The sequence below is a fragment of the Poecilia formosa genome, unplaced genomic scaffold (genome assembly GCF_000485575.1).
Source record: "Poecilia formosa unplaced genomic scaffold, Poecilia_formosa-5.1.2 Scaffold405, whole genome shotgun sequence".
Taxonomy (NCBI): domain Eukaryota; kingdom Metazoa; phylum Chordata; class Actinopteri; order Cyprinodontiformes; family Poeciliidae; genus Poecilia; species Poecilia formosa.
In genome coordinates, this window is record NW_006800344.1 from 191,377 (window position 1) to 209,065 (window position 17,689).

The 17,689-nt window shown below is 39.6% G+C and overlaps 1 protein-coding gene across 1 annotated transcript in view; it reads right to left on the reverse strand.

Moving 5' to 3' along the window:
- Nucleotides 1-794: 794 nt before the first annotated feature.
- LOC103154896 (FYVE, RhoGEF and PH domain-containing protein 6-like) overlaps nt 795-17,689 on the reverse strand; it is an 18,053-nt gene continuing 1,158 nt past the window's right edge. Inside the window, exons 2-21 of the mRNA XM_007576352.2 lie at nt 14,718-16,722; nt 13,280-13,388; nt 13,031-13,098; nt 11,304-11,334; nt 8,014-8,165; nt 6,768-6,924; nt 6,557-6,644; nt 6,015-6,065; nt 5,451-5,509; nt 5,298-5,369; nt 5,116-5,184; nt 4,203-4,286; nt 4,021-4,100; nt 3,839-3,941; nt 3,552-3,698; nt 2,945-3,047; nt 2,699-2,793; nt 1,692-1,820; nt 1,467-1,606; nt 795-1,364 (exon numbers count right to left, since the gene is read on the reverse strand). Of these exons, the coding sequence (XP_007576414.1) occupies nt 1,328-1,364; nt 1,467-1,606; nt 1,692-1,820; nt 2,699-2,793; nt 2,945-3,047; nt 3,552-3,698; nt 3,839-3,941; nt 4,021-4,100; nt 4,203-4,286; nt 5,116-5,184; nt 5,298-5,369; nt 5,451-5,509; nt 6,015-6,065; nt 6,557-6,644; nt 6,768-6,924; nt 8,014-8,165; nt 11,304-11,334; nt 13,031-13,098; nt 13,280-13,388; nt 14,718-16,720 (3,777 nt within the window). The 5' untranslated portion in view covers nt 16,721-16,722 and the 3' untranslated portion in view covers nt 795-1,327. The remainder of the gene's footprint in view (nt 1,365-1,466; nt 1,607-1,691; nt 1,821-2,698; nt 2,794-2,944; nt 3,048-3,551; nt 3,699-3,838; nt 3,942-4,020; nt 4,101-4,202; nt 4,287-5,115; nt 5,185-5,297; nt 5,370-5,450; nt 5,510-6,014; nt 6,066-6,556; nt 6,645-6,767; nt 6,925-8,013; nt 8,166-11,303; nt 11,335-13,030; nt 13,099-13,279; nt 13,389-14,717; nt 16,723-17,689) is intronic.

Genomic DNA, 17,689 nt, shown 5'->3' on the forward strand with positions numbered 1-17,689 from the left:
CTCTTTTTAAGCCATCTAATTCACTTCACCTCACTGAAATTTGTTTATTCACTAGAAAAAGGACATCAACATTTTTCTTCTTCAGCTGTTCTCAAAGGAGCCGCAAATCAGCAAGTGTGGGGTCTTAATAGTCCCTTCAGAAATTAAACTAAGTCACTATTAATGCTTTACCATTATAATTTAATTTCCATTTTTTAATTATGAAAAACCCAATGACATTTGTGAGTCGGAAAAAGTCAAAAAGCCTATTAAATGTGGAGTAAAAATAGAGGAGCATTTCATAAAAACAGTCAAATAATGGTAGTAGTGTGATGTTCTGTGTCTGCTTCAGGACTTGGATGATTTTCTGTAATTAAAGGAACCATAAATTTGTGTCCTGCACCAAGAAACTCTAAAGGAAAATGTATATCTGTCTGCCCTGAAAATGTAGTGAAGGGTGTTTTTGTGGTAGAGCTTAGTTTACAGATACTTTTAGCCATTATTTCAAAATCCCCTCTGAAAAATTTCCAAAAGACTGGTTTTATAGCTCAAGATGTTGTGGACTGACCTAAAACAGGCTCATGTTCAAAAATCCTCCAACATAACTGAATTTAGCCATTTCTGCAAACAAGAGTGAGTCATAACAATGTACAAAACTACTACCAGATACCGGAAATAAAATGTAAATTACACAAAATTAGGAAAGCTAGTACATATTTTCATAAATATTCAACATGGTACTTTTTCTCTTTTTAATAAATACCAGATGTTTACCCTTGCACAGTGCAGTAAAGTGAAAAGCAGTGATACAAATATTCACAGACGTTTGATTTTATTTGCTTTACAGTCATTTCCTATTTCTCAGTTTACATGCAAAATTTCATATGTACATAGTTTTAAGTGACTTAAGTGCAAAATATGTAAAATAATGTTACTTTTTTACAGTCGGTGTTGAAAATGTGTAGCCTCTTGCACAGTGACAGTGTGATGTCAGGGAACAACAAACAGCCTTTGCACAATTTTTTGGACCCTTTGAAGCTATAACAAAACATAGGTCTAATATTTTTCAGAAATTTGCAGCCATCATTAACAAGTCAAAGTGGTCCGAGACAAGAGCCTGGCATTATTGAATACTCTTAGTACTCAATGAAATACCATAAATCCTATAGGCAAAGAATTTTGCTCATATATAAAAATAACATTTACAGAAATGTAAAAACAATCGAACAAGATAAAAATGGGGGTGGGGGGGTCATTTCAACTAAAATGGTGCTTCCAGAAGACTTTCTTCTTCTTTGTAAAAGCTACGGAGCACTGAGGTAAAATACAAACCCCTCCACTCAGAGATTTACAACACGACTGCCTCTTTGAACGTGTCGATCCATCTATTCATAAAAACAAAAAAGAGAAAATACTGTTGAAATCACAGCTGTCTCAGTGTGATTTCAAACCAAGCTGCATTCATCTTTTCTGCTGCACATACATACCTTTGGGCTGTTTGCACATCGTCTGCCCTGAAAATGTAGTGAAGGGTGTTTTTGTGGTAGAGCTTAAACTGCTGCTTCTGAGAGGAATCCACTTTTAACACGAAGCCCAACAGGGGCAGACTCTCTAAGGCTGCCACATCCTGGAGGTAGAACCAAAACAAAGGTAGATATCAGGCTGGTTCACGAGTCTCTCTGCATCGGATGAACACGGTGAGACGTGCATACCTCACTAGCGGCGTACGTGTACAGGACTTTGTCTTTAATGACAAACCACAGCCTCTTCCCCTGCTTCTTATTGTGCTTGGACCTCTGCAGATACCCACTCATGGAGGAATTATCCGTGTTTGCGGACACCTAAGACAAAGAAAAGTGTGTTTTTAGGTCTAAATTTAAAAAAGCTCTCATGTTGTGACTGTATAAAAAGCTATATTAGTATCAGTCCTCAAAGGACATGTGAGAAAGTGAATATTTGCAATTGTGTTGTGCGTTTTCTGCAGAGTGCCCTTTAAAAGTATACATACATGTGATTTATCTCCAACTTCCAATGCATTTTGTTGAAATTTATACAAGGCAATTCAAAGCTTAGGGTTTTATTTTGGTGTATCAGAGTACAAAAGGCCTGATACAAAATGGATGGCGCATTTTACAGATTTTTATTTGTAAAATAATTTGTGTAGTTTTGCTTCTACTTTGTATTGATCTATCACAAAAGAGTGCAACTTGTGGCTCTAATGTGGTTTGTTAGGCCTTCCACCCAAGCTCTGAATAACCTTGGATAATACTTATATTTCAAGACATAATTTTTTAAGGTATAAATAAAAAAAGACAGGCTAGTTTTAGTAGTTTTTAGTTAATATATGCATCAAATACAGATTGTTCTTTTTGGATAATTCTTGACAGAAATGGATGGAACTGTTAAGTTCCTCTCAACATTTTCTCTCCTTTGTTGTAAAAGTTTTTTTCTTCTTTGTTCTACAACCTAAAAAGAAAAATTTCACCAAAAAGCAAACAGCTTTTTATATATTTGCATTTATAAAGCTAAAAAGTTAACTTTTCCTTCTTTAGCTTTATAAAATTGATAATAAGTTAGGCCCCTCAGACTATTTAGGCTGCCGAGTTCAGATATGTCACACGACTTTCATTGCAAGACATAATGAGCATGAAACATGAATACATTTGCAAAGCACTGTATGAATAAAGGGTCATTCAAATCAGGACAAAGCATCAGTTACCTCTTTCAGGGTTGCAGGTATCCTCTTATGTTTTCTGTTAAATGCAACCGTTGCCTTGCTTCCAGGCGGCAATGTTGCTGCTGAGGAAATTTCATCTGTTGAACAGAAAGTGCTTTAACTGTGAGAACATGTTTATGAACCTCTGGTGTCTGTTTTAGGGATATACGATACCCTGAGAGTGTAGAAGAATATGCAAGAATGGCAACGTGTTGGTATCAAACAGTGACTAAACATGTTCAGGCTTACTTTTATGCTCAAGAACGTCAAAGCACTGGTCACACACTCGTGCTGACTGCTTCTTTAGATATGCAAGACAGTGTTTATTGGAGGAACAAGCCTGACAAACCACCTGAGGGGATGAAACCGCAAAAACATTTCAGTCGCATGTTATAAACGCTAATACATAAACCTATTTAGTTGTTTTGTTTAAGCACTGTCAGTTTGGAAGTTTTGGTATGTTAACAGCAATAGTTCCTTTACATATAATAGAAAGATGTCATATCACTCTGTTCGTTAATTATTTGACTGGTTGCACTGGGTTTTATTTTGGAGCGTTAGATGATGGTTAAGAATGCAACACTATTTAGATGTTCATTTGTAAACATCTTTAATGTGTCACTTCCTACCATTTCACACCTCACTTTGTATTAAGTCAAGAATGTATACAAATACTTCTGCAAGGCACGGCACCTTTTCTACTGGATGTATAAAACAGCTGCATAGTTCTTTTGAAAGAGGTAATCTATAGTTTTTATTTGTCAATAAAAAACAATTTCAGAAATCACACTTGTCCTTAAAGAGTAGAAATAAAAAAAGAAAAAGAAAAAAATCCTGCATGTATTTGTCCGCGAACCTTTCCACATGCGCGGCAGTGGTGTCTCCTCCACGTCAGGGTAAAGTCACAAGTGCAGATCATGCACATGGTGGTTCGTGTGTCCGGGATCCAAATGGGGGCTGTGGATCCCAAAGGTGGACCATCAACGCATTCGCCCAAATATTCCTGGATGAAAGCAAAAATGATGCATTGAAGTTCCCACTCACTGCTGAATCATACACGCTAAAGTCTGAGTGTTTAAATCACAGTGACTCAGGCTTTTAGATCACAAAACAGGAAAAGCGTACGCTGAAAAATATTCTTACCTCCTCTGGCTTGTTAGAAGACATAAAGCTAATTTTCTTCTTTGTGTATTCACTGATGGCCGAGGAAATAGTCTTGAGCCATTCATCTCGCTCTGCGGCCGAACTTTAAAAAGAGAAAAGGTAAAACCCTCCACATAAACCCGACAGCGTGATGAATATTACCGTGCCTTTTTCAAACTTACCTTGCGGAGAGAATAAAGGAGCGCTCCACACTTTCTATGTTCAGCTCATTCTGATAGGCCTCTTGACTGGGTTTGCTAACCTGCAATTATCAGCATTGTGAACGGCGTTGGCAGCACGAAGCTCATCGAGATGACATGAATGTGATTACATGAAGGACGTAAGAAAAAGGCGAAGCTCTCACCTTCATCCCAGCCAGAGACAGCATGTTTTTAAGCTTGAACTGGCCATGCTGAACAGGGGTGGTGTACAGCAACACGTCGCTAAGCTAAAAGACAGAAAAAAAAAAAAAAGATTCAGAAGTTTTATGATGTAATACAGATGTAGCATAACGGATGTAGCGGTTTCTCGTTCTCTTGTGTCACCACCGGGATTTGCAGCAGAGTTACTTTGGTTTCTCTACAGACTCAGAATAAGAAGAGCGATTCTGTTTTTTTCCTCCCAGCTGACAGATTTATCACGTGGAATCCTATTTTAGGACAATTTGAAGTTTACATAGATAAATTATTGTGGTGCTCCATTTCATAATGTGATCCTGGGTGAATGACTTTTGAAACCTCATGCTTAAACACCGACAATCTTCCTGTTTGGATATGATTTCGGTTTGACGAATCAAAGACTTTGGAGGACTTTTATCTGATTTTATGTAGAAAAATAGGTCTGCTGCTTGAGGTTGTTATAACATTCCAATATTGAAAGATTACATCATTTATAAAAGAGTTAAATAAATAATAGTGAATTACTTACTTATCACATGGTAATCTAAAGTAAAATAGCACTAATCAACAAGACAGGGAGGAGAGGAATTAAAGGGAAGATTAATTTTAGGCTGAATGTCTGCGTGGTACTTTAAAAAAAAAAAAGGGTCGTTCTTTGTTGTGAGCTTTGATCTGACGACAGCTTAATTCTGACACATAAGCTCCTTATATTAGACCATAGTGTTATTTAAATCACAAAATGTTCTGCTGCATTTGGGAGAGAAAAAAAAAGCCTTTCTTTCTGGACTGTTGAGATAAGTAGCATATTTGTGCTTGTGTTACTTTTTTTTTTTTAATCCAAAAAACAAGACATATGAAAGAGGTAGCAGTGAACTCTACCAGGAAGAACATCCGGGGCTGCATGACCTTCCTGGACAGCTTCATCAGGACGCCCTCTTTGATGAAGATCTGGAGCATAAACACCAGTGAAGAGATGTTTATTTAATTTAGCTGCTGTGGTCCAACCGTTTTCAGTCATAAAAAGTTATCTGAAGACTAAAACAGATTCCTCAGTGCCTCACCCGTCCCGGCTGGACAATCTCATGGCTGCCGTTCAGACGACACTGGACCTGAACCAGCTTCTGGAAGTTATCCTGGAATGAAAGCAGAAGTTTACAGGCATTTCATATTTATGTTATCAAAATTCCCCATATACGTCTTGATGCAGCTCTCACCCCATGTTTCATGATGTCGTTGGCATGATTGGCCACCTCTTTCACAAGAGCAAGGGCAGCTGGTTGGATTGAGAAAACATGTTTTTATTCGTGTTTTCAGATGAAACACGTCGATTGCTCTATATGATCTATTCAAAGCAGTTCCCTTCACAATTTGTCAAATAGGTCATTTTTTTAAAATACAAAGCAGGACGGACAGGGTTGATAGGAAGATGGTTAAAGCTGACCAAGAGGCGATGCTCAGAGAAAACCTTTTAGAGCCTTTTACCTTTCCTAAACTAAACAAAAAGCCACAAGGAAATGGTTTTGATCAAGTTATATTGATCTAGAAGAGTCCAAACCTAAATCCAATTATGAGTTTGTCTCAGACTTAAAAATATATATCCACTGACATTTTCCTTCCACTTCATGATTATGGACCAGCACATAGAATCCCATTAAGAAACATTGCAGTTTGTAGCTGTAATGTCACATAATGGGGAGAAAAAAAAATCTGTACAATATGAACACTTTTACAAAGAAGTTAATTTTACATTACGCAATAAAACTCGGCTGTGAGTTTACCTTCTGTGTCTTTGTAGTCTTCCGAGTCTACTGACAGATTTTTTAGGTAGTCTGCAAAAGAGGAAAAAAGATTTTAGATTCAGGATCAACAGCGAAGGTGCATGAAGGGAAAACTTGAATTTGCCACTTCGGGTTTCAACTAATCGCCTTTTGGAGACGTCAATTCCAGGAACGTTGTGGAAATACAATCCTGGGCTAAAGGGTCTGCAGGTGCTTATGTAACGTAATTACACAACAGTGATGCCTGGAGCATTTTTCAAATTTTTGGACTTGATCCATTTGACGCACAAAACACTTCGAAAGCTTCTGTTATGTCACTAAATCTGATTTGGGCAGATCCTTGATAATAGGTGGACTGTTGAAGCGGGGTAACTTTTACGTTTTGTACACTAGAGGGCAGAATGGGGTAGAAGATGAGACCTTGAAGGCTGGTTAGACATGGACAGTTTGGTATTCCACAACAGTGATAAGATTTTAAGCAAAATGAATGGACAAAGACCTTGTTACTCAGTAGTTGATGAAGATATTTGTGTTGGACGTACCTGTGAGCAGCAGCTGGTACTGAGGGATTCTCTGAACTGGCTTCAGCAGGTAATGCTTCACAGCCAGGTTGGCACAGCGAGGGCTCGCCTTAATAAAACGAAAAAAAGAGACAGTTTTCAGGGGCAAAATTACGTCCTTCTATTCTGACAAACAATGTAATGCCGCCAACATGGATACACCTCCCCAAACTGGTTTGGCCAGCGGGATTACCTCAAATTCTTTTACCACAGCGCCAAATGCAGAGTTCTTCTTAGTCTGCTCTACCAGTAGGGTCACATTCTTGTCGAACTCGCGGATGTAAGTGGAGTACATCTTTAGATAGGGCCCTTTCTTCAGGAAGATATCAGCCACCTGAGTGCTCTCATCCCTGCGCACGACACAAATCGAATCAACTCGAGTTAATGAGGTGGTTCTTGAAGTTCTGATGGTTACCATTGTCTGCATATTTCTTTACAATCTCAAAAATTAAAACTAAAAATAATGCTTGAAGATTTTGTTTTCCTGATTAACCCCTGATTTAGTATTTATCCGTTTATCTACAGTGTCTGAGAACTGCGTCACAAATCTGTTGGACGGGGCTGACAGATCTCTGTCACCTGTAAGCCGGTATACCAGCCCAGGACTATTGGACCAACTCCCACAATTCCTTTGCAGTTCTTGGTTTTGCTTCAGAGGCATCATGGTTTCTAGTTCCTTGACGTTAGTCATTCCACAATGCCAATCTTATTGGTATGGAAACTATACGTTACTTGCTTTTTGGTATTTTTGAGATCGTTTTGCTCAAATGCCCAATCCAAACACACAAACTCTTCAGAGTAAAAAAACAACAACATGACGTGTTCAAGTATTTTGATGTGTTTGAACTGATCCCTGATAAGCAACATAAAAGCTTCATTGTTGAAGAAACACGTGCCTATGATGATACCTGAACCACCATTCTTCACAGAGAAATATGCCTTTAAATCAATGTTTGGGGGTCACCTGATGAGGCCCTTATGTCCCAAAAAATAAAACAGTTTCGCTCTCATCAGCTGCACAGTTTCTCTCTCGTCCAGTCAGTGTGTTAGTTTAGAAATCATAACCTCTTAATTTTTTTCAACCACAATGGGTCTTCATGCTAACAACTTGGCTTAATTTTATACGAGTCAATTATTTTCTCCATTTGCATGTTTACTGCCTTCATCCTCAGACAATGGCCACCAGACTTGGATTTACTTATTCATCATGCAGGGATATAATTGCAATCAATAACACCTGACTGATCTGGTTAAGACAGTTATTGTCCAATTTCACTGACCATGTGTTGGGCAGTAGGAAAACCTATGTAGCAGCAACAAAACTGCTGCTGTAAAGCCTGACTTTTAGTCGAATTCACGGCCTTGCGTGGGTTTGATATTAAAGGGACTCGCACACATTTGTGCATATAAAAATTCATAAATATAAAATAACTTTATACCAGTTGGCAACTCTCTGCTCCAGCTCTTTAAGCAGATCCTGGTTGAGTTCATAGAGCTGAGGGAGATAGTACAGGATCTGATTGAGATGACGTTCCTCAATCACGGGCTTCCCGTTCTGACGAGATGCCTTGTGCACGGCCTCACGGAAGTCCTGTTGGTCAGAGACACGGATAACATCACATTCAGGAAGTCTCACTCACACACACACACACACACACACACACACAAGACAGGATTATGCTGAATAAGGCGGTTGTAGTTCTGGTTTGAGTTACTTCAGAGGTTCAGGCATCGGACGTCCTGTAAATCAACATCCCTTGCCTTAAAACTGTGACTCAGCCATACTAAAGTTTTTTATTTAAAAGAAGACCAAAGAGGAAGTCACTGGCTACATCTCAAGCTGATTACACATCAAGAAGTCTTAGATTTCCCAAAACTATGACTCAAGGCTGAAACAAGAGCGCAGGCGAAGCCAGAGGTACCACTGAGCAAATCTTTCAGACGATGTGGCGTCTTAAGTGGTTTATAGGCCAGGTGGCAAATAAAACTGCTTTTTAGTCGAAGTGCCAGGAAAAACAACAACTCCTGTGGTGAACATTTTCTGCTCCAACAGCTGATGCAGAAAAAGTTGGGTCACATGGAAATATTGTGGCAGCAAATTAGGGAAAGGGGATAAAAAAAGGGACGACTCTGCAGAGAGAACAGACAACAGAGTAAATAACTCTGTTAAAACTGCATGCAGCCCATAACAGGGCCAACAAATGGCTGCGTTGTTCTTTTTGGTGGATTTTGATTTTTTTTTTGTTGCTTGTTCTCCAAACTGAATATGTGACTGTTCTGCATTACTGGACATTCTTCCTCCACAAATATCAGGGATTTAACCACTTCCTGTTCATGTGCGCATGATTCAGCCCAACTATGGTCTCATTTCATGACCTTTTGTTTCCTGCATATATCAACTACGAGGCTGAATGTACGTTTTAGAAAATAAGGATGTAAAAAATACAATAAAACAATGGGGGGAAAAGCAATTATGTTTGAGTTTGTTGTTTTTCTGTTCCTAAAAGGTTCAGACTCAACGTGAAGAAAAATACATTTGTATGAAATGAATGATAAATAATTTAAAAGTTTTTATTTAATTAGAAATAAGAAAATTGTCCGCTGTAACATTGTGAGGTTTAGGACTTGCCTCCATTGTCCCTTCCTACATGTAAAACTATTTCTCACCCATTCGCCTGAACCCATGTTATCAGTTTAGATTTCTTTGTATTTCAGTATCCTCATGAACTGTCAAAACTGCTCAAATCTCATGTATAAATTAATTCAATAGAGTATCATTTTCAAAGGAATTTACAAAACATCATATTTCAAATTATTCTGGTCCCGATTTTCATTTGGATCACTTGACTCTTACGACTCTGACAAATGGATGTGCTGATAACTGGCACAAAACTTTAAAAAAAAAAAAAAAAAAAAAAAAGATGGTTTCAACATATTAAACTTTCCATGGTTTAGAAGCACTCAATGGTTTGGGTTTAATTTATTTCCTGGAACATTTACTGAATGTTTCACTTCTCTCTAACAGGTTTTCTAGCTACTGAACTCTGAGATAAAGGCCACCGGTGACAAACAAACAGAAGAACTCTGAGCAACCTTCTGCCGGTAGATATTATATATTAGAGTTGCACGTTCCCCGTAACACAAAACAAACTAAAGCATGGTCAATAAGAAACATCCTGTGGCAGGAAGCTGCATTTTGTGGCTGAAAGAGTCGAGTATGAAACAGTCAAAACTACAAAAAGGCATGAAGGGCATTGGGGCGAAATGGAGCGATCTCAAATCATCAGACGGAGCTTCAAGACTTTGGTGTGTCGGATTTTATAAAATGGCCATTGAATTTCTGACCACACGGATATATTTCCCCTTCACTTAAAGAAAAAAGAAATCACTATAAAGTGACAAATATATTTGTTACTACAACGTAAGCTCTGTCTACCAGATGGCTTAAAAAGAAAAGTAAAAAGTTACAGTTGTTTAGCTGTTCTTTTGATTGTGGGAGGAAAGCAGAGCACCCAGAGAGAAACCACACACACATCAGAGAGAATAATCAAAACTCTATGCAGAGAAACCAGAGGCTCAGTTTCAAACCCAGGACTTTCTTGCTGCATTGCAACAGTCCTGCCAACTCTTCCAATGCGTAGCCCTGGCTGCGATAGTTAGATCAAAATATGCTTTTCATAGACCTAATAGAATCAAGGCCAGAAAACCATCAAGAAATGGATGCAATGCATGCTTTTTTTTTTTACATTGTACGCTCTGCTAAGTTGTACATTTTTGAAAGAAGCTCTGCGAGAGTCTTTTTTGTGGGGAGAAAAAAAAACAACAAAAACAAACTTTGTCCAAGTTGTCCATCAGTTCCAAATCGAAAGTGAAGATCTTCCAGACATCCAAGCCTTGCAGTAAGACGGACCATCGCCACTTGCGCATGTCAAAGTGACCTCAGTGGCTTTCCGTTTCCAAATGTGTCTCTAAGACAAAGGGAGCCCAAAGCCTGGGAGGGTGCAGCTGGTCACCAATACAAACAATAACAAAGACAATGACATGTGCTGAACTCAAACACACACTTTGTCCTTGGCCTAAGTGGACCCTGATGTAAATATTTAGTCAAAACATATGGTACTAGATGCAGCTAGCAGCTTTATTTAGCTTAATCATCAAGTCACATTTTAGATTTTTATTGAACATTAAACCTGTCTGTGCTAATTCTTGGTGTTGCAAGTTTCACTGAAAGCTTTTCTTAATAATTAAATAAATAGTTTTCGTTTCGTTTAAACAAAACAGGGCAAGAGCTAAGACGCGAGGCATTGTTGTTGTCGGTCAACATATACAAAATACCTGCATTCTTTAATGTGCGTTGTCACTTGTAACAAACACCTCACAGGAAATGTTGTAGAGGAAACTCATAATCATTTGTCTGTGCCTTTGATTAAAGATTAAATTCCTCAGAGGAAAAAAGAGGTTTGTGAGTCTAAATAACGGATTTCTTCCATCTGAGTTTACTGAGAGTCTGGGGACCACTGAGAGGAATGTGAAAAAAACAAAACTGAGGGCGGTTATGCTGCTCAGGGAGTGCCCCCATTTCTTTCGCTAATGAAACGCATCTGGAGACGCTGAGCTCAGGCAGCTTTGAGGCGCTCGCTCTGACAAGACTCTGCTATTGTCACAACAAAAACAAAGGTGGTTCTAGGTGGACAAAAAGGCCATTTTGGTCGGACGTGTGGCTACTTACAACATGGAGCAGCTTCAGGACGTCAACAAACCTGCGAGAAACAGGAAAGGAGAAAAAGCAAATGAGGCTACAGTCGGCGAGTGAGGAGCTCATTGTTTTAAAACTAAAGTATTAGAAATAACCTCAGGCAAGTATTTCCCTGTAAAGACTGAGTTAAATGAAATGATGTCTGTTGGTTCAAAACAGGTTAACATTATACATCACATGCATATTTATGAAGTGAAACAGGTTTGCATCTGTTTCATAGAAAATGTTTGTGAAATAAAATGATCTCCTATGGATATTATTTGAAATTTGTGTTAAGTATCTGCATTTTGTTTCCATTTAGTCATTTCTATTTAAAATATACCAATCCAGAGGAAGACGTTTATCTCAGAACTAGACTAAAAATAAAACCAAAGCTATTAACCAAGGTTGATACAAACTCTGCAAGTTCCATACAAATGCTTTAATTGCCTTTTCAAACTTTGTCCCATTACAGCCACTAATGATGATGCATTTTACTTGCATAGATAGGCAAGTAAAATGCCTATCTATGCATAGGCATAGATAAGCCTATGCGTAGGCCTATCTATGTTTGTTTACCTTCCAGTTAAACTCGTTAACTGGAAGGTAAAATTAAACAGGTTTTCAAATCTGTCAACAAGTAAAAATCTTAAAAGTGTGGCTGGCTTATGCACTAAAGCAGGTTGTCTCTTGCCATGTGTCCCAGCTTTGCACATCTAGATACTGAAGGTGTGGAGCTTTCTGCATTACAAAAAAGATCAGCTCAGTCAGAACAGATAGAGAATGTCTGTCAACATCAATTTTCAAGTTTTGCCACAGATTCTTGGCAAAACCTGTTATACAGAGTGTTCAATTTTCAGCCCCACATAGAGCTGTGGGCAAAACAGCTCTGAACTAATGAGAGCATAACCTGCTCTCATTTGTCTTTCTACACAAGTCCATTAGTTTCTCATCTCCCTTCACTGCTCCGTCTGGCATTTCTCCCATTGAGCTCAATTTCTCAGAATGAATTTCATCTGGGCCAATCAGTCCTGAATGAAATTCAGAAGGAGGAGTCGTGAAAGAGGTCGATTTTCTGCGCCGTTTTAGAATTGCAGCCTGTTTATGGTTTAGTTTGTTCATGTCAGCAAAGGAAGTGAACGAAGCCATTCAGCCTCTCTCTTTTCCAACAAAGGTTTTCTTCTTGACAGTTTTTCATGAAGGCCAGGTTTGTAGAGTGCAGAGCTAATTGTTGTCCTGTCTCCTGCTCCAGAATTAGCATGGAGATTTTGTCTGTCAGCTGCTCTGATTTCTGGTTTCCTTGCTTGACCTGCCAGTTTAGGTAGACATCCATGCCTTTATTCCTTTGCCATCGTGATGCTGTTTGTTCACTAATGTTCTCTAATAAACCTTTAAGGCCTTCACAAAGCAGCTGGATACTAATTAGGTGACCCATGAAAGAGAATTGGTTGCACCATATTTTAATTTGGATGGAATGAGAGTAAAAGATGCTGACTACAAATGCAATCTAAAAAAAAGCTAACTTGGAAGTCATGTATTATTATGCATTGATAGTTGACACTTTGCACCTATCAATGCTACTTTGCATTAGTCTGTGACAGAATATAAGCTTGTGGTTGTAATGTGACAAAAACATTGAAGAGTCCAAAGGAGTTGGATGCTTTTCCAAGGCGCCACATAACCTAGATAGCAGTGAGAGAGATTAAAAACATTTAACTCACACACTCTCGGAGGTCATGATCTCGGTAGCGATGTGTTGTATCTTACTTTTCGTCTGTTCACTCTGCACCTGTAAAAGATGCAGAACCAGAGTTTCACTCAGCGCATTAACATTTCTGCGTTACAGACAGTGAGCACATTGAAGCAGATCTTCCATTTCAGTGCTGAAGTGAACAATGAGAAGAAGAAAGGAAGGGCAAATGCTGTGTGCCGATTCTCGCTGCACAAACCTACCGACGTCGGAAACTCACCGTACTCTGCGCTGGATCATCTTCATCCTCCTCATCGGAGGTGTTGACTGCGATGTCATCGTCGGAGAAAGTGTCACTAATAAACGCTGCCTCCTCATCAGCAGAGTTTCTGTTCAGATTGCAAACATGAAAATGTTAATAGAGAATTAGCAAACTCTGTTTATAACACAAATATATTCTGACATGCGGTTAGCAAACAGGAAAGCAAGCTGGCTTAAAATAGTGACTGCGTGAGATAAGAGGGGGTTTAAATTTGAAATGCTTGCTTCAGCACATTATCTGATGACTCGTCCCCTTCAAAGAAAGCTTATTCTCTCTCCCTATATATATATATGTATATATATATACATATATATATATCATGCTCAAACTGAAAAGGAAGTTTTACAAACAAAAAACAAAAACAAAGTTAGCATGCAAGAAAAAAAACCCCTCTGAAATACAAATAATCACTTCTGTCACGCCCCGCTAACGCCAGTCCAGCTGCTTGTATATAATCAGAGTGTTAATTTGGATTGACTCTGCCAAACCCAACAGGTGTCTAGAAAACATGAACCAGGCATAAATTACAAACCATGAGCTTGTAGCTTACTGTGCTCAAAAAGATTACAGTGGAAAAAAATTGCTTTCAAGATGCTTCTAAAATTCCACTATTCCCTCAGGGAGCGCTGCAGCTGAAACAGCGGCACCACCCTTAAAACAACTGCACAGAAACACTACAGCATTCAGAGCGTTTGGGTCATCAGAGCCGTCGCTCTTACCTATGAACCATTCTTTGAGGTCTGCTAAAAGTACTTTTAGCATGCATCTGTTGCTCAGTTTGAACTACAATGATGAGGGAGGCATGTTTGGCAGAACAAAGCAGAAACCTGACAGGCTTTTTACTGTCTTCATTCTTCCTATTTGTGTGCACACATGTATTCATAGCAATACTAGTGCAACATGTATACAAAGAGAACAAAAACACAGAGATACTGTTGTCGTCTGAAGCTTTGACCACATTAAATTTGGTATTTTCTGTCTATTAGGGGACATAGTCTTTAATAATCCCTGTGGAATACCTGAAGAGTCCTTTCCTCTTCTTGTTATTTTTCTATATGATTCCTTGAGGATCATCGCTTTTTAATAATTCAGTTTGATCCACATTTCTTCAACAATAGCTGCGCTTACCAAAAAAACATTTGCAATATACAAATATAAGTTCCCATTTTACAGCCAAGGCTTCTTGCACAGTTATGGAGTTGGACATTTATGTTGTAATTATATCTAGTTTAGATTACTGCAGCTCTTTGTACATTTGCTCTTGATTGGTCATCATTAATGTTTTTGTAAGCCATATGAAAGAGTCAGGTTCTGCCAGTAACCAAGTATTTTGTAGGTGAACTAACAGTGACATCATGCAGCACACACTGATGAAGAGAACTGAAACTAAGTTTACCTGTGGTATTCTGTTGGTGTCTGATCCTGTTCTGAGTTTTTCACAAGAGAGAAATATGGGTCCTGTGTCTCATAAATCCCCTCATCGTCATGAGGAGATCTCGGCCAGCCTTCTGTGTGGAAACCTGGATCAGAGCGAGCCTGTCCCACATTTACATTCTCATATTGTAGAACATTGTCATATAGAGGAATGGTCTCATAGACGGGAGACTCCTTGGGTTCAGGGTAAAGCTCATCTCCGTCAACACTCTGTTCAACGTCGGTTTGTGAGTGATGGAAATTGTTATCGGTGCCAACAAATACTGGGAAGTTCTGCTGTACAAAACGATCCCTGTGAGGTTCTGGTATGGAATCATTCGCCGTGGATTCATTAGTCCGGTCTGGTTTTGCCGGCGTCTTTGGTGGTGTCTTCTTGACGAGCTTCAGTTCTAGCATTTTCTTGAAGGAATTTCCCCTCTGTGCTTCAGAGCGACTGTGGTCAGCAGAAGAAAAGGATTTGGCTTTCTTTTTGGCGGTGCTACTACGAGAAGGCTTATTGTTTCCAGCCATTGCATGTTTTTTGCTGGGTTTCTCATCAGGAGTTAAAGGCAGTTCCCGTCTCATCAATTCCTTCGATACTCCATCTGGTACAGTACTGACTTGCCTTGCCTCAAAGCCTTCTAACTTATTCACACCTTTACCCTCCAATATTTCCTTCTTCTGAATGAGTCCCAAAGAGCTGTTGTTTCTACGATGCTTCCTTGCCGTTTTGTTTTCCATGCTTTTGTCCTCTGCTGAAAAAATGGTGGTTGGAAGGTCTTCGAGTTCAGGTTGTTTAAGCAATGTGTGAAAAGGCATACGGTTACTTTCTCCCTGATCATCCACAACTTTCTTCTGCATCTCATCAACCTCACCATCAACACATAACTCTATCTCATGGATGCCGCTGCTCCTACTTGAATCTTCAACCCGCATGTCCTTAGACGGAGTCTGCACAGAAGGGGAAGGTGTGTTCGAATGGTTAGACAGCAAAGGCTTTTTCCTGAAAGGAGGGACTGGAGGTGGACAGGCTCGCCTTGCAGACAGAAACACTGGTGGCCTGTTTTCATTGCCGGGTTTGCTGACGGATAAGGATGAGCATCCTTTTCCGTCTGTTGATACCTCTACCTCTTTGACACTTGCTTCCCTCTTTTCCTGGACAGCAGTTTCATCCCTGTCCTTCTCCACCTTTTCCTGATGGGCAGGGACACCTCTCCTGGGTTTCCGTGGAACAGGGACAGGGTGAGGCTTCCTAAGGACTGGTGGGGGACGTTTGGGTTGTAACGCACTGGTTTGCTCTTTGCCAAGGCTACCAGCCTTTTGTCCTGTTCCATGTACGTCTGGACTTATTGCACTGGTCTCTATACCTTCACTTGATGATCTGGGAGATGGCCCAACACCGTTTTCAGTACTGAGATTGTAAGAGTCAGAGTTGTGGTTTTGGTTCCTGGTGATTTTATCGTCATTAATGATGTGACCATTGCTTGATAAATTGTTCATCACTTGGGACTTGGTGTTGTTTGTTTTCCCTCGGTTGTTATCCTGAAACCCCCGAGGTATAGGAACAGTCTTTTGCTTTTCTTCTGTCTTGCCTACATGTGATGATTCGAAGTCTTTTTCCCCCTGCTCAAGCTTCTTGTTCTTAATGCATGCGCAGCTTTTTTGGTTGCACAGGCAAATGGGAATAATATAATCCCAGTCCGGCTTCTTACTATGTGAAATTCCATTGTGAGAGTTAAGAGTAGCGACTCTTTGATGGGTTTCTAAAGCAGGTTTTTGTTGCACGCTCTTCCAAATCGGGGGCTTGGATTCTGTAGGAGAGAGAAGTTTAGCCAGGCAGGGTTTGGGGGGAAGCGCTGGTTTAACCTTTCTTGGAGGGCCAGGGGACAGAGGCGAGAGGCCATCTCTTCTGGGGACTAGAGGAAACAAGACTGGCCTCTGGTTGGGAATGAACTTTGGCTTGGGGGCTACAGGTGGCCTTTCCATGCCTGAGGACAGAAAAGTAGACAGGGAGCTTAAATGACAACACCAGACAATAATCTCATAACTGGAAAGAAGTATGCAAATAAGTTAAGAGAAAGATATTGCAGACAAATTAGCATGTGGCTAAATCAATGTTCAACTCATAGCCAAAAGTGTTAGAAGAGTAAAGCCAATGTCTTTAGCGTTATTTTGGACATTAATAAAAGTACAAGAAGATTATTTTGAAGTATTTCTATCTGTATCTGATGCACAACTCTGAATATAGCGTAATTTGTAACGGAATAGCACATTTTTAGATGAGGAAAAATATTTGAACGTGTGACGGACAGGTGTTGCCCAGATGTCTCACATTAATGCTAAATGCTCAAATAAGAAGAAGTGATAAATGTCTTTTCTCAGTTGCGGTTTGCCGGTGGAGACTTTTTAGCTGAAGATGTAACAGTATAAGAAGAAGCGAGCAGTCTGTGGGTGGAAAAAAAAACCCATCAAGAAAACTGAGTCAGTGCACTGACATTACCAGTGAACCAATTGAAATGCTCTGAAGAACAAAGGAACCACGGGGTTACTAAGTCAGAGATAACAGCAGCTGATGGCAGACATACTGTGTGAGGAAAAAAATAATTAGAACAACTTTTGGAGGCAGCAACAACCTCCGTATGAGAGGAGCCATAATGTGCTGCACTGTTCCAAGAGGAGTTATATACATACAGTGCGGCCCTCCCAGCATGTTCTGGGTCTTTTTTTTGAGAAAAGCCTCCAAAGAGCAGGGCAGAGGAAACACCCCATCAGTTGCAAACCTTCCCCATCGTCCGATGATGTAGCTCAAAGTTAAGGAGGGGCATTTCCTCACCTAAAAATTTTATATTTTGGTGTTCTGTTACAAATAATGCCTTCTTAGTTGTGTATCAGATAAAAATATAAGTACCAGATAATATCAGTCGAAATGTTGCACTATCAAACCCTTGTTTGGCA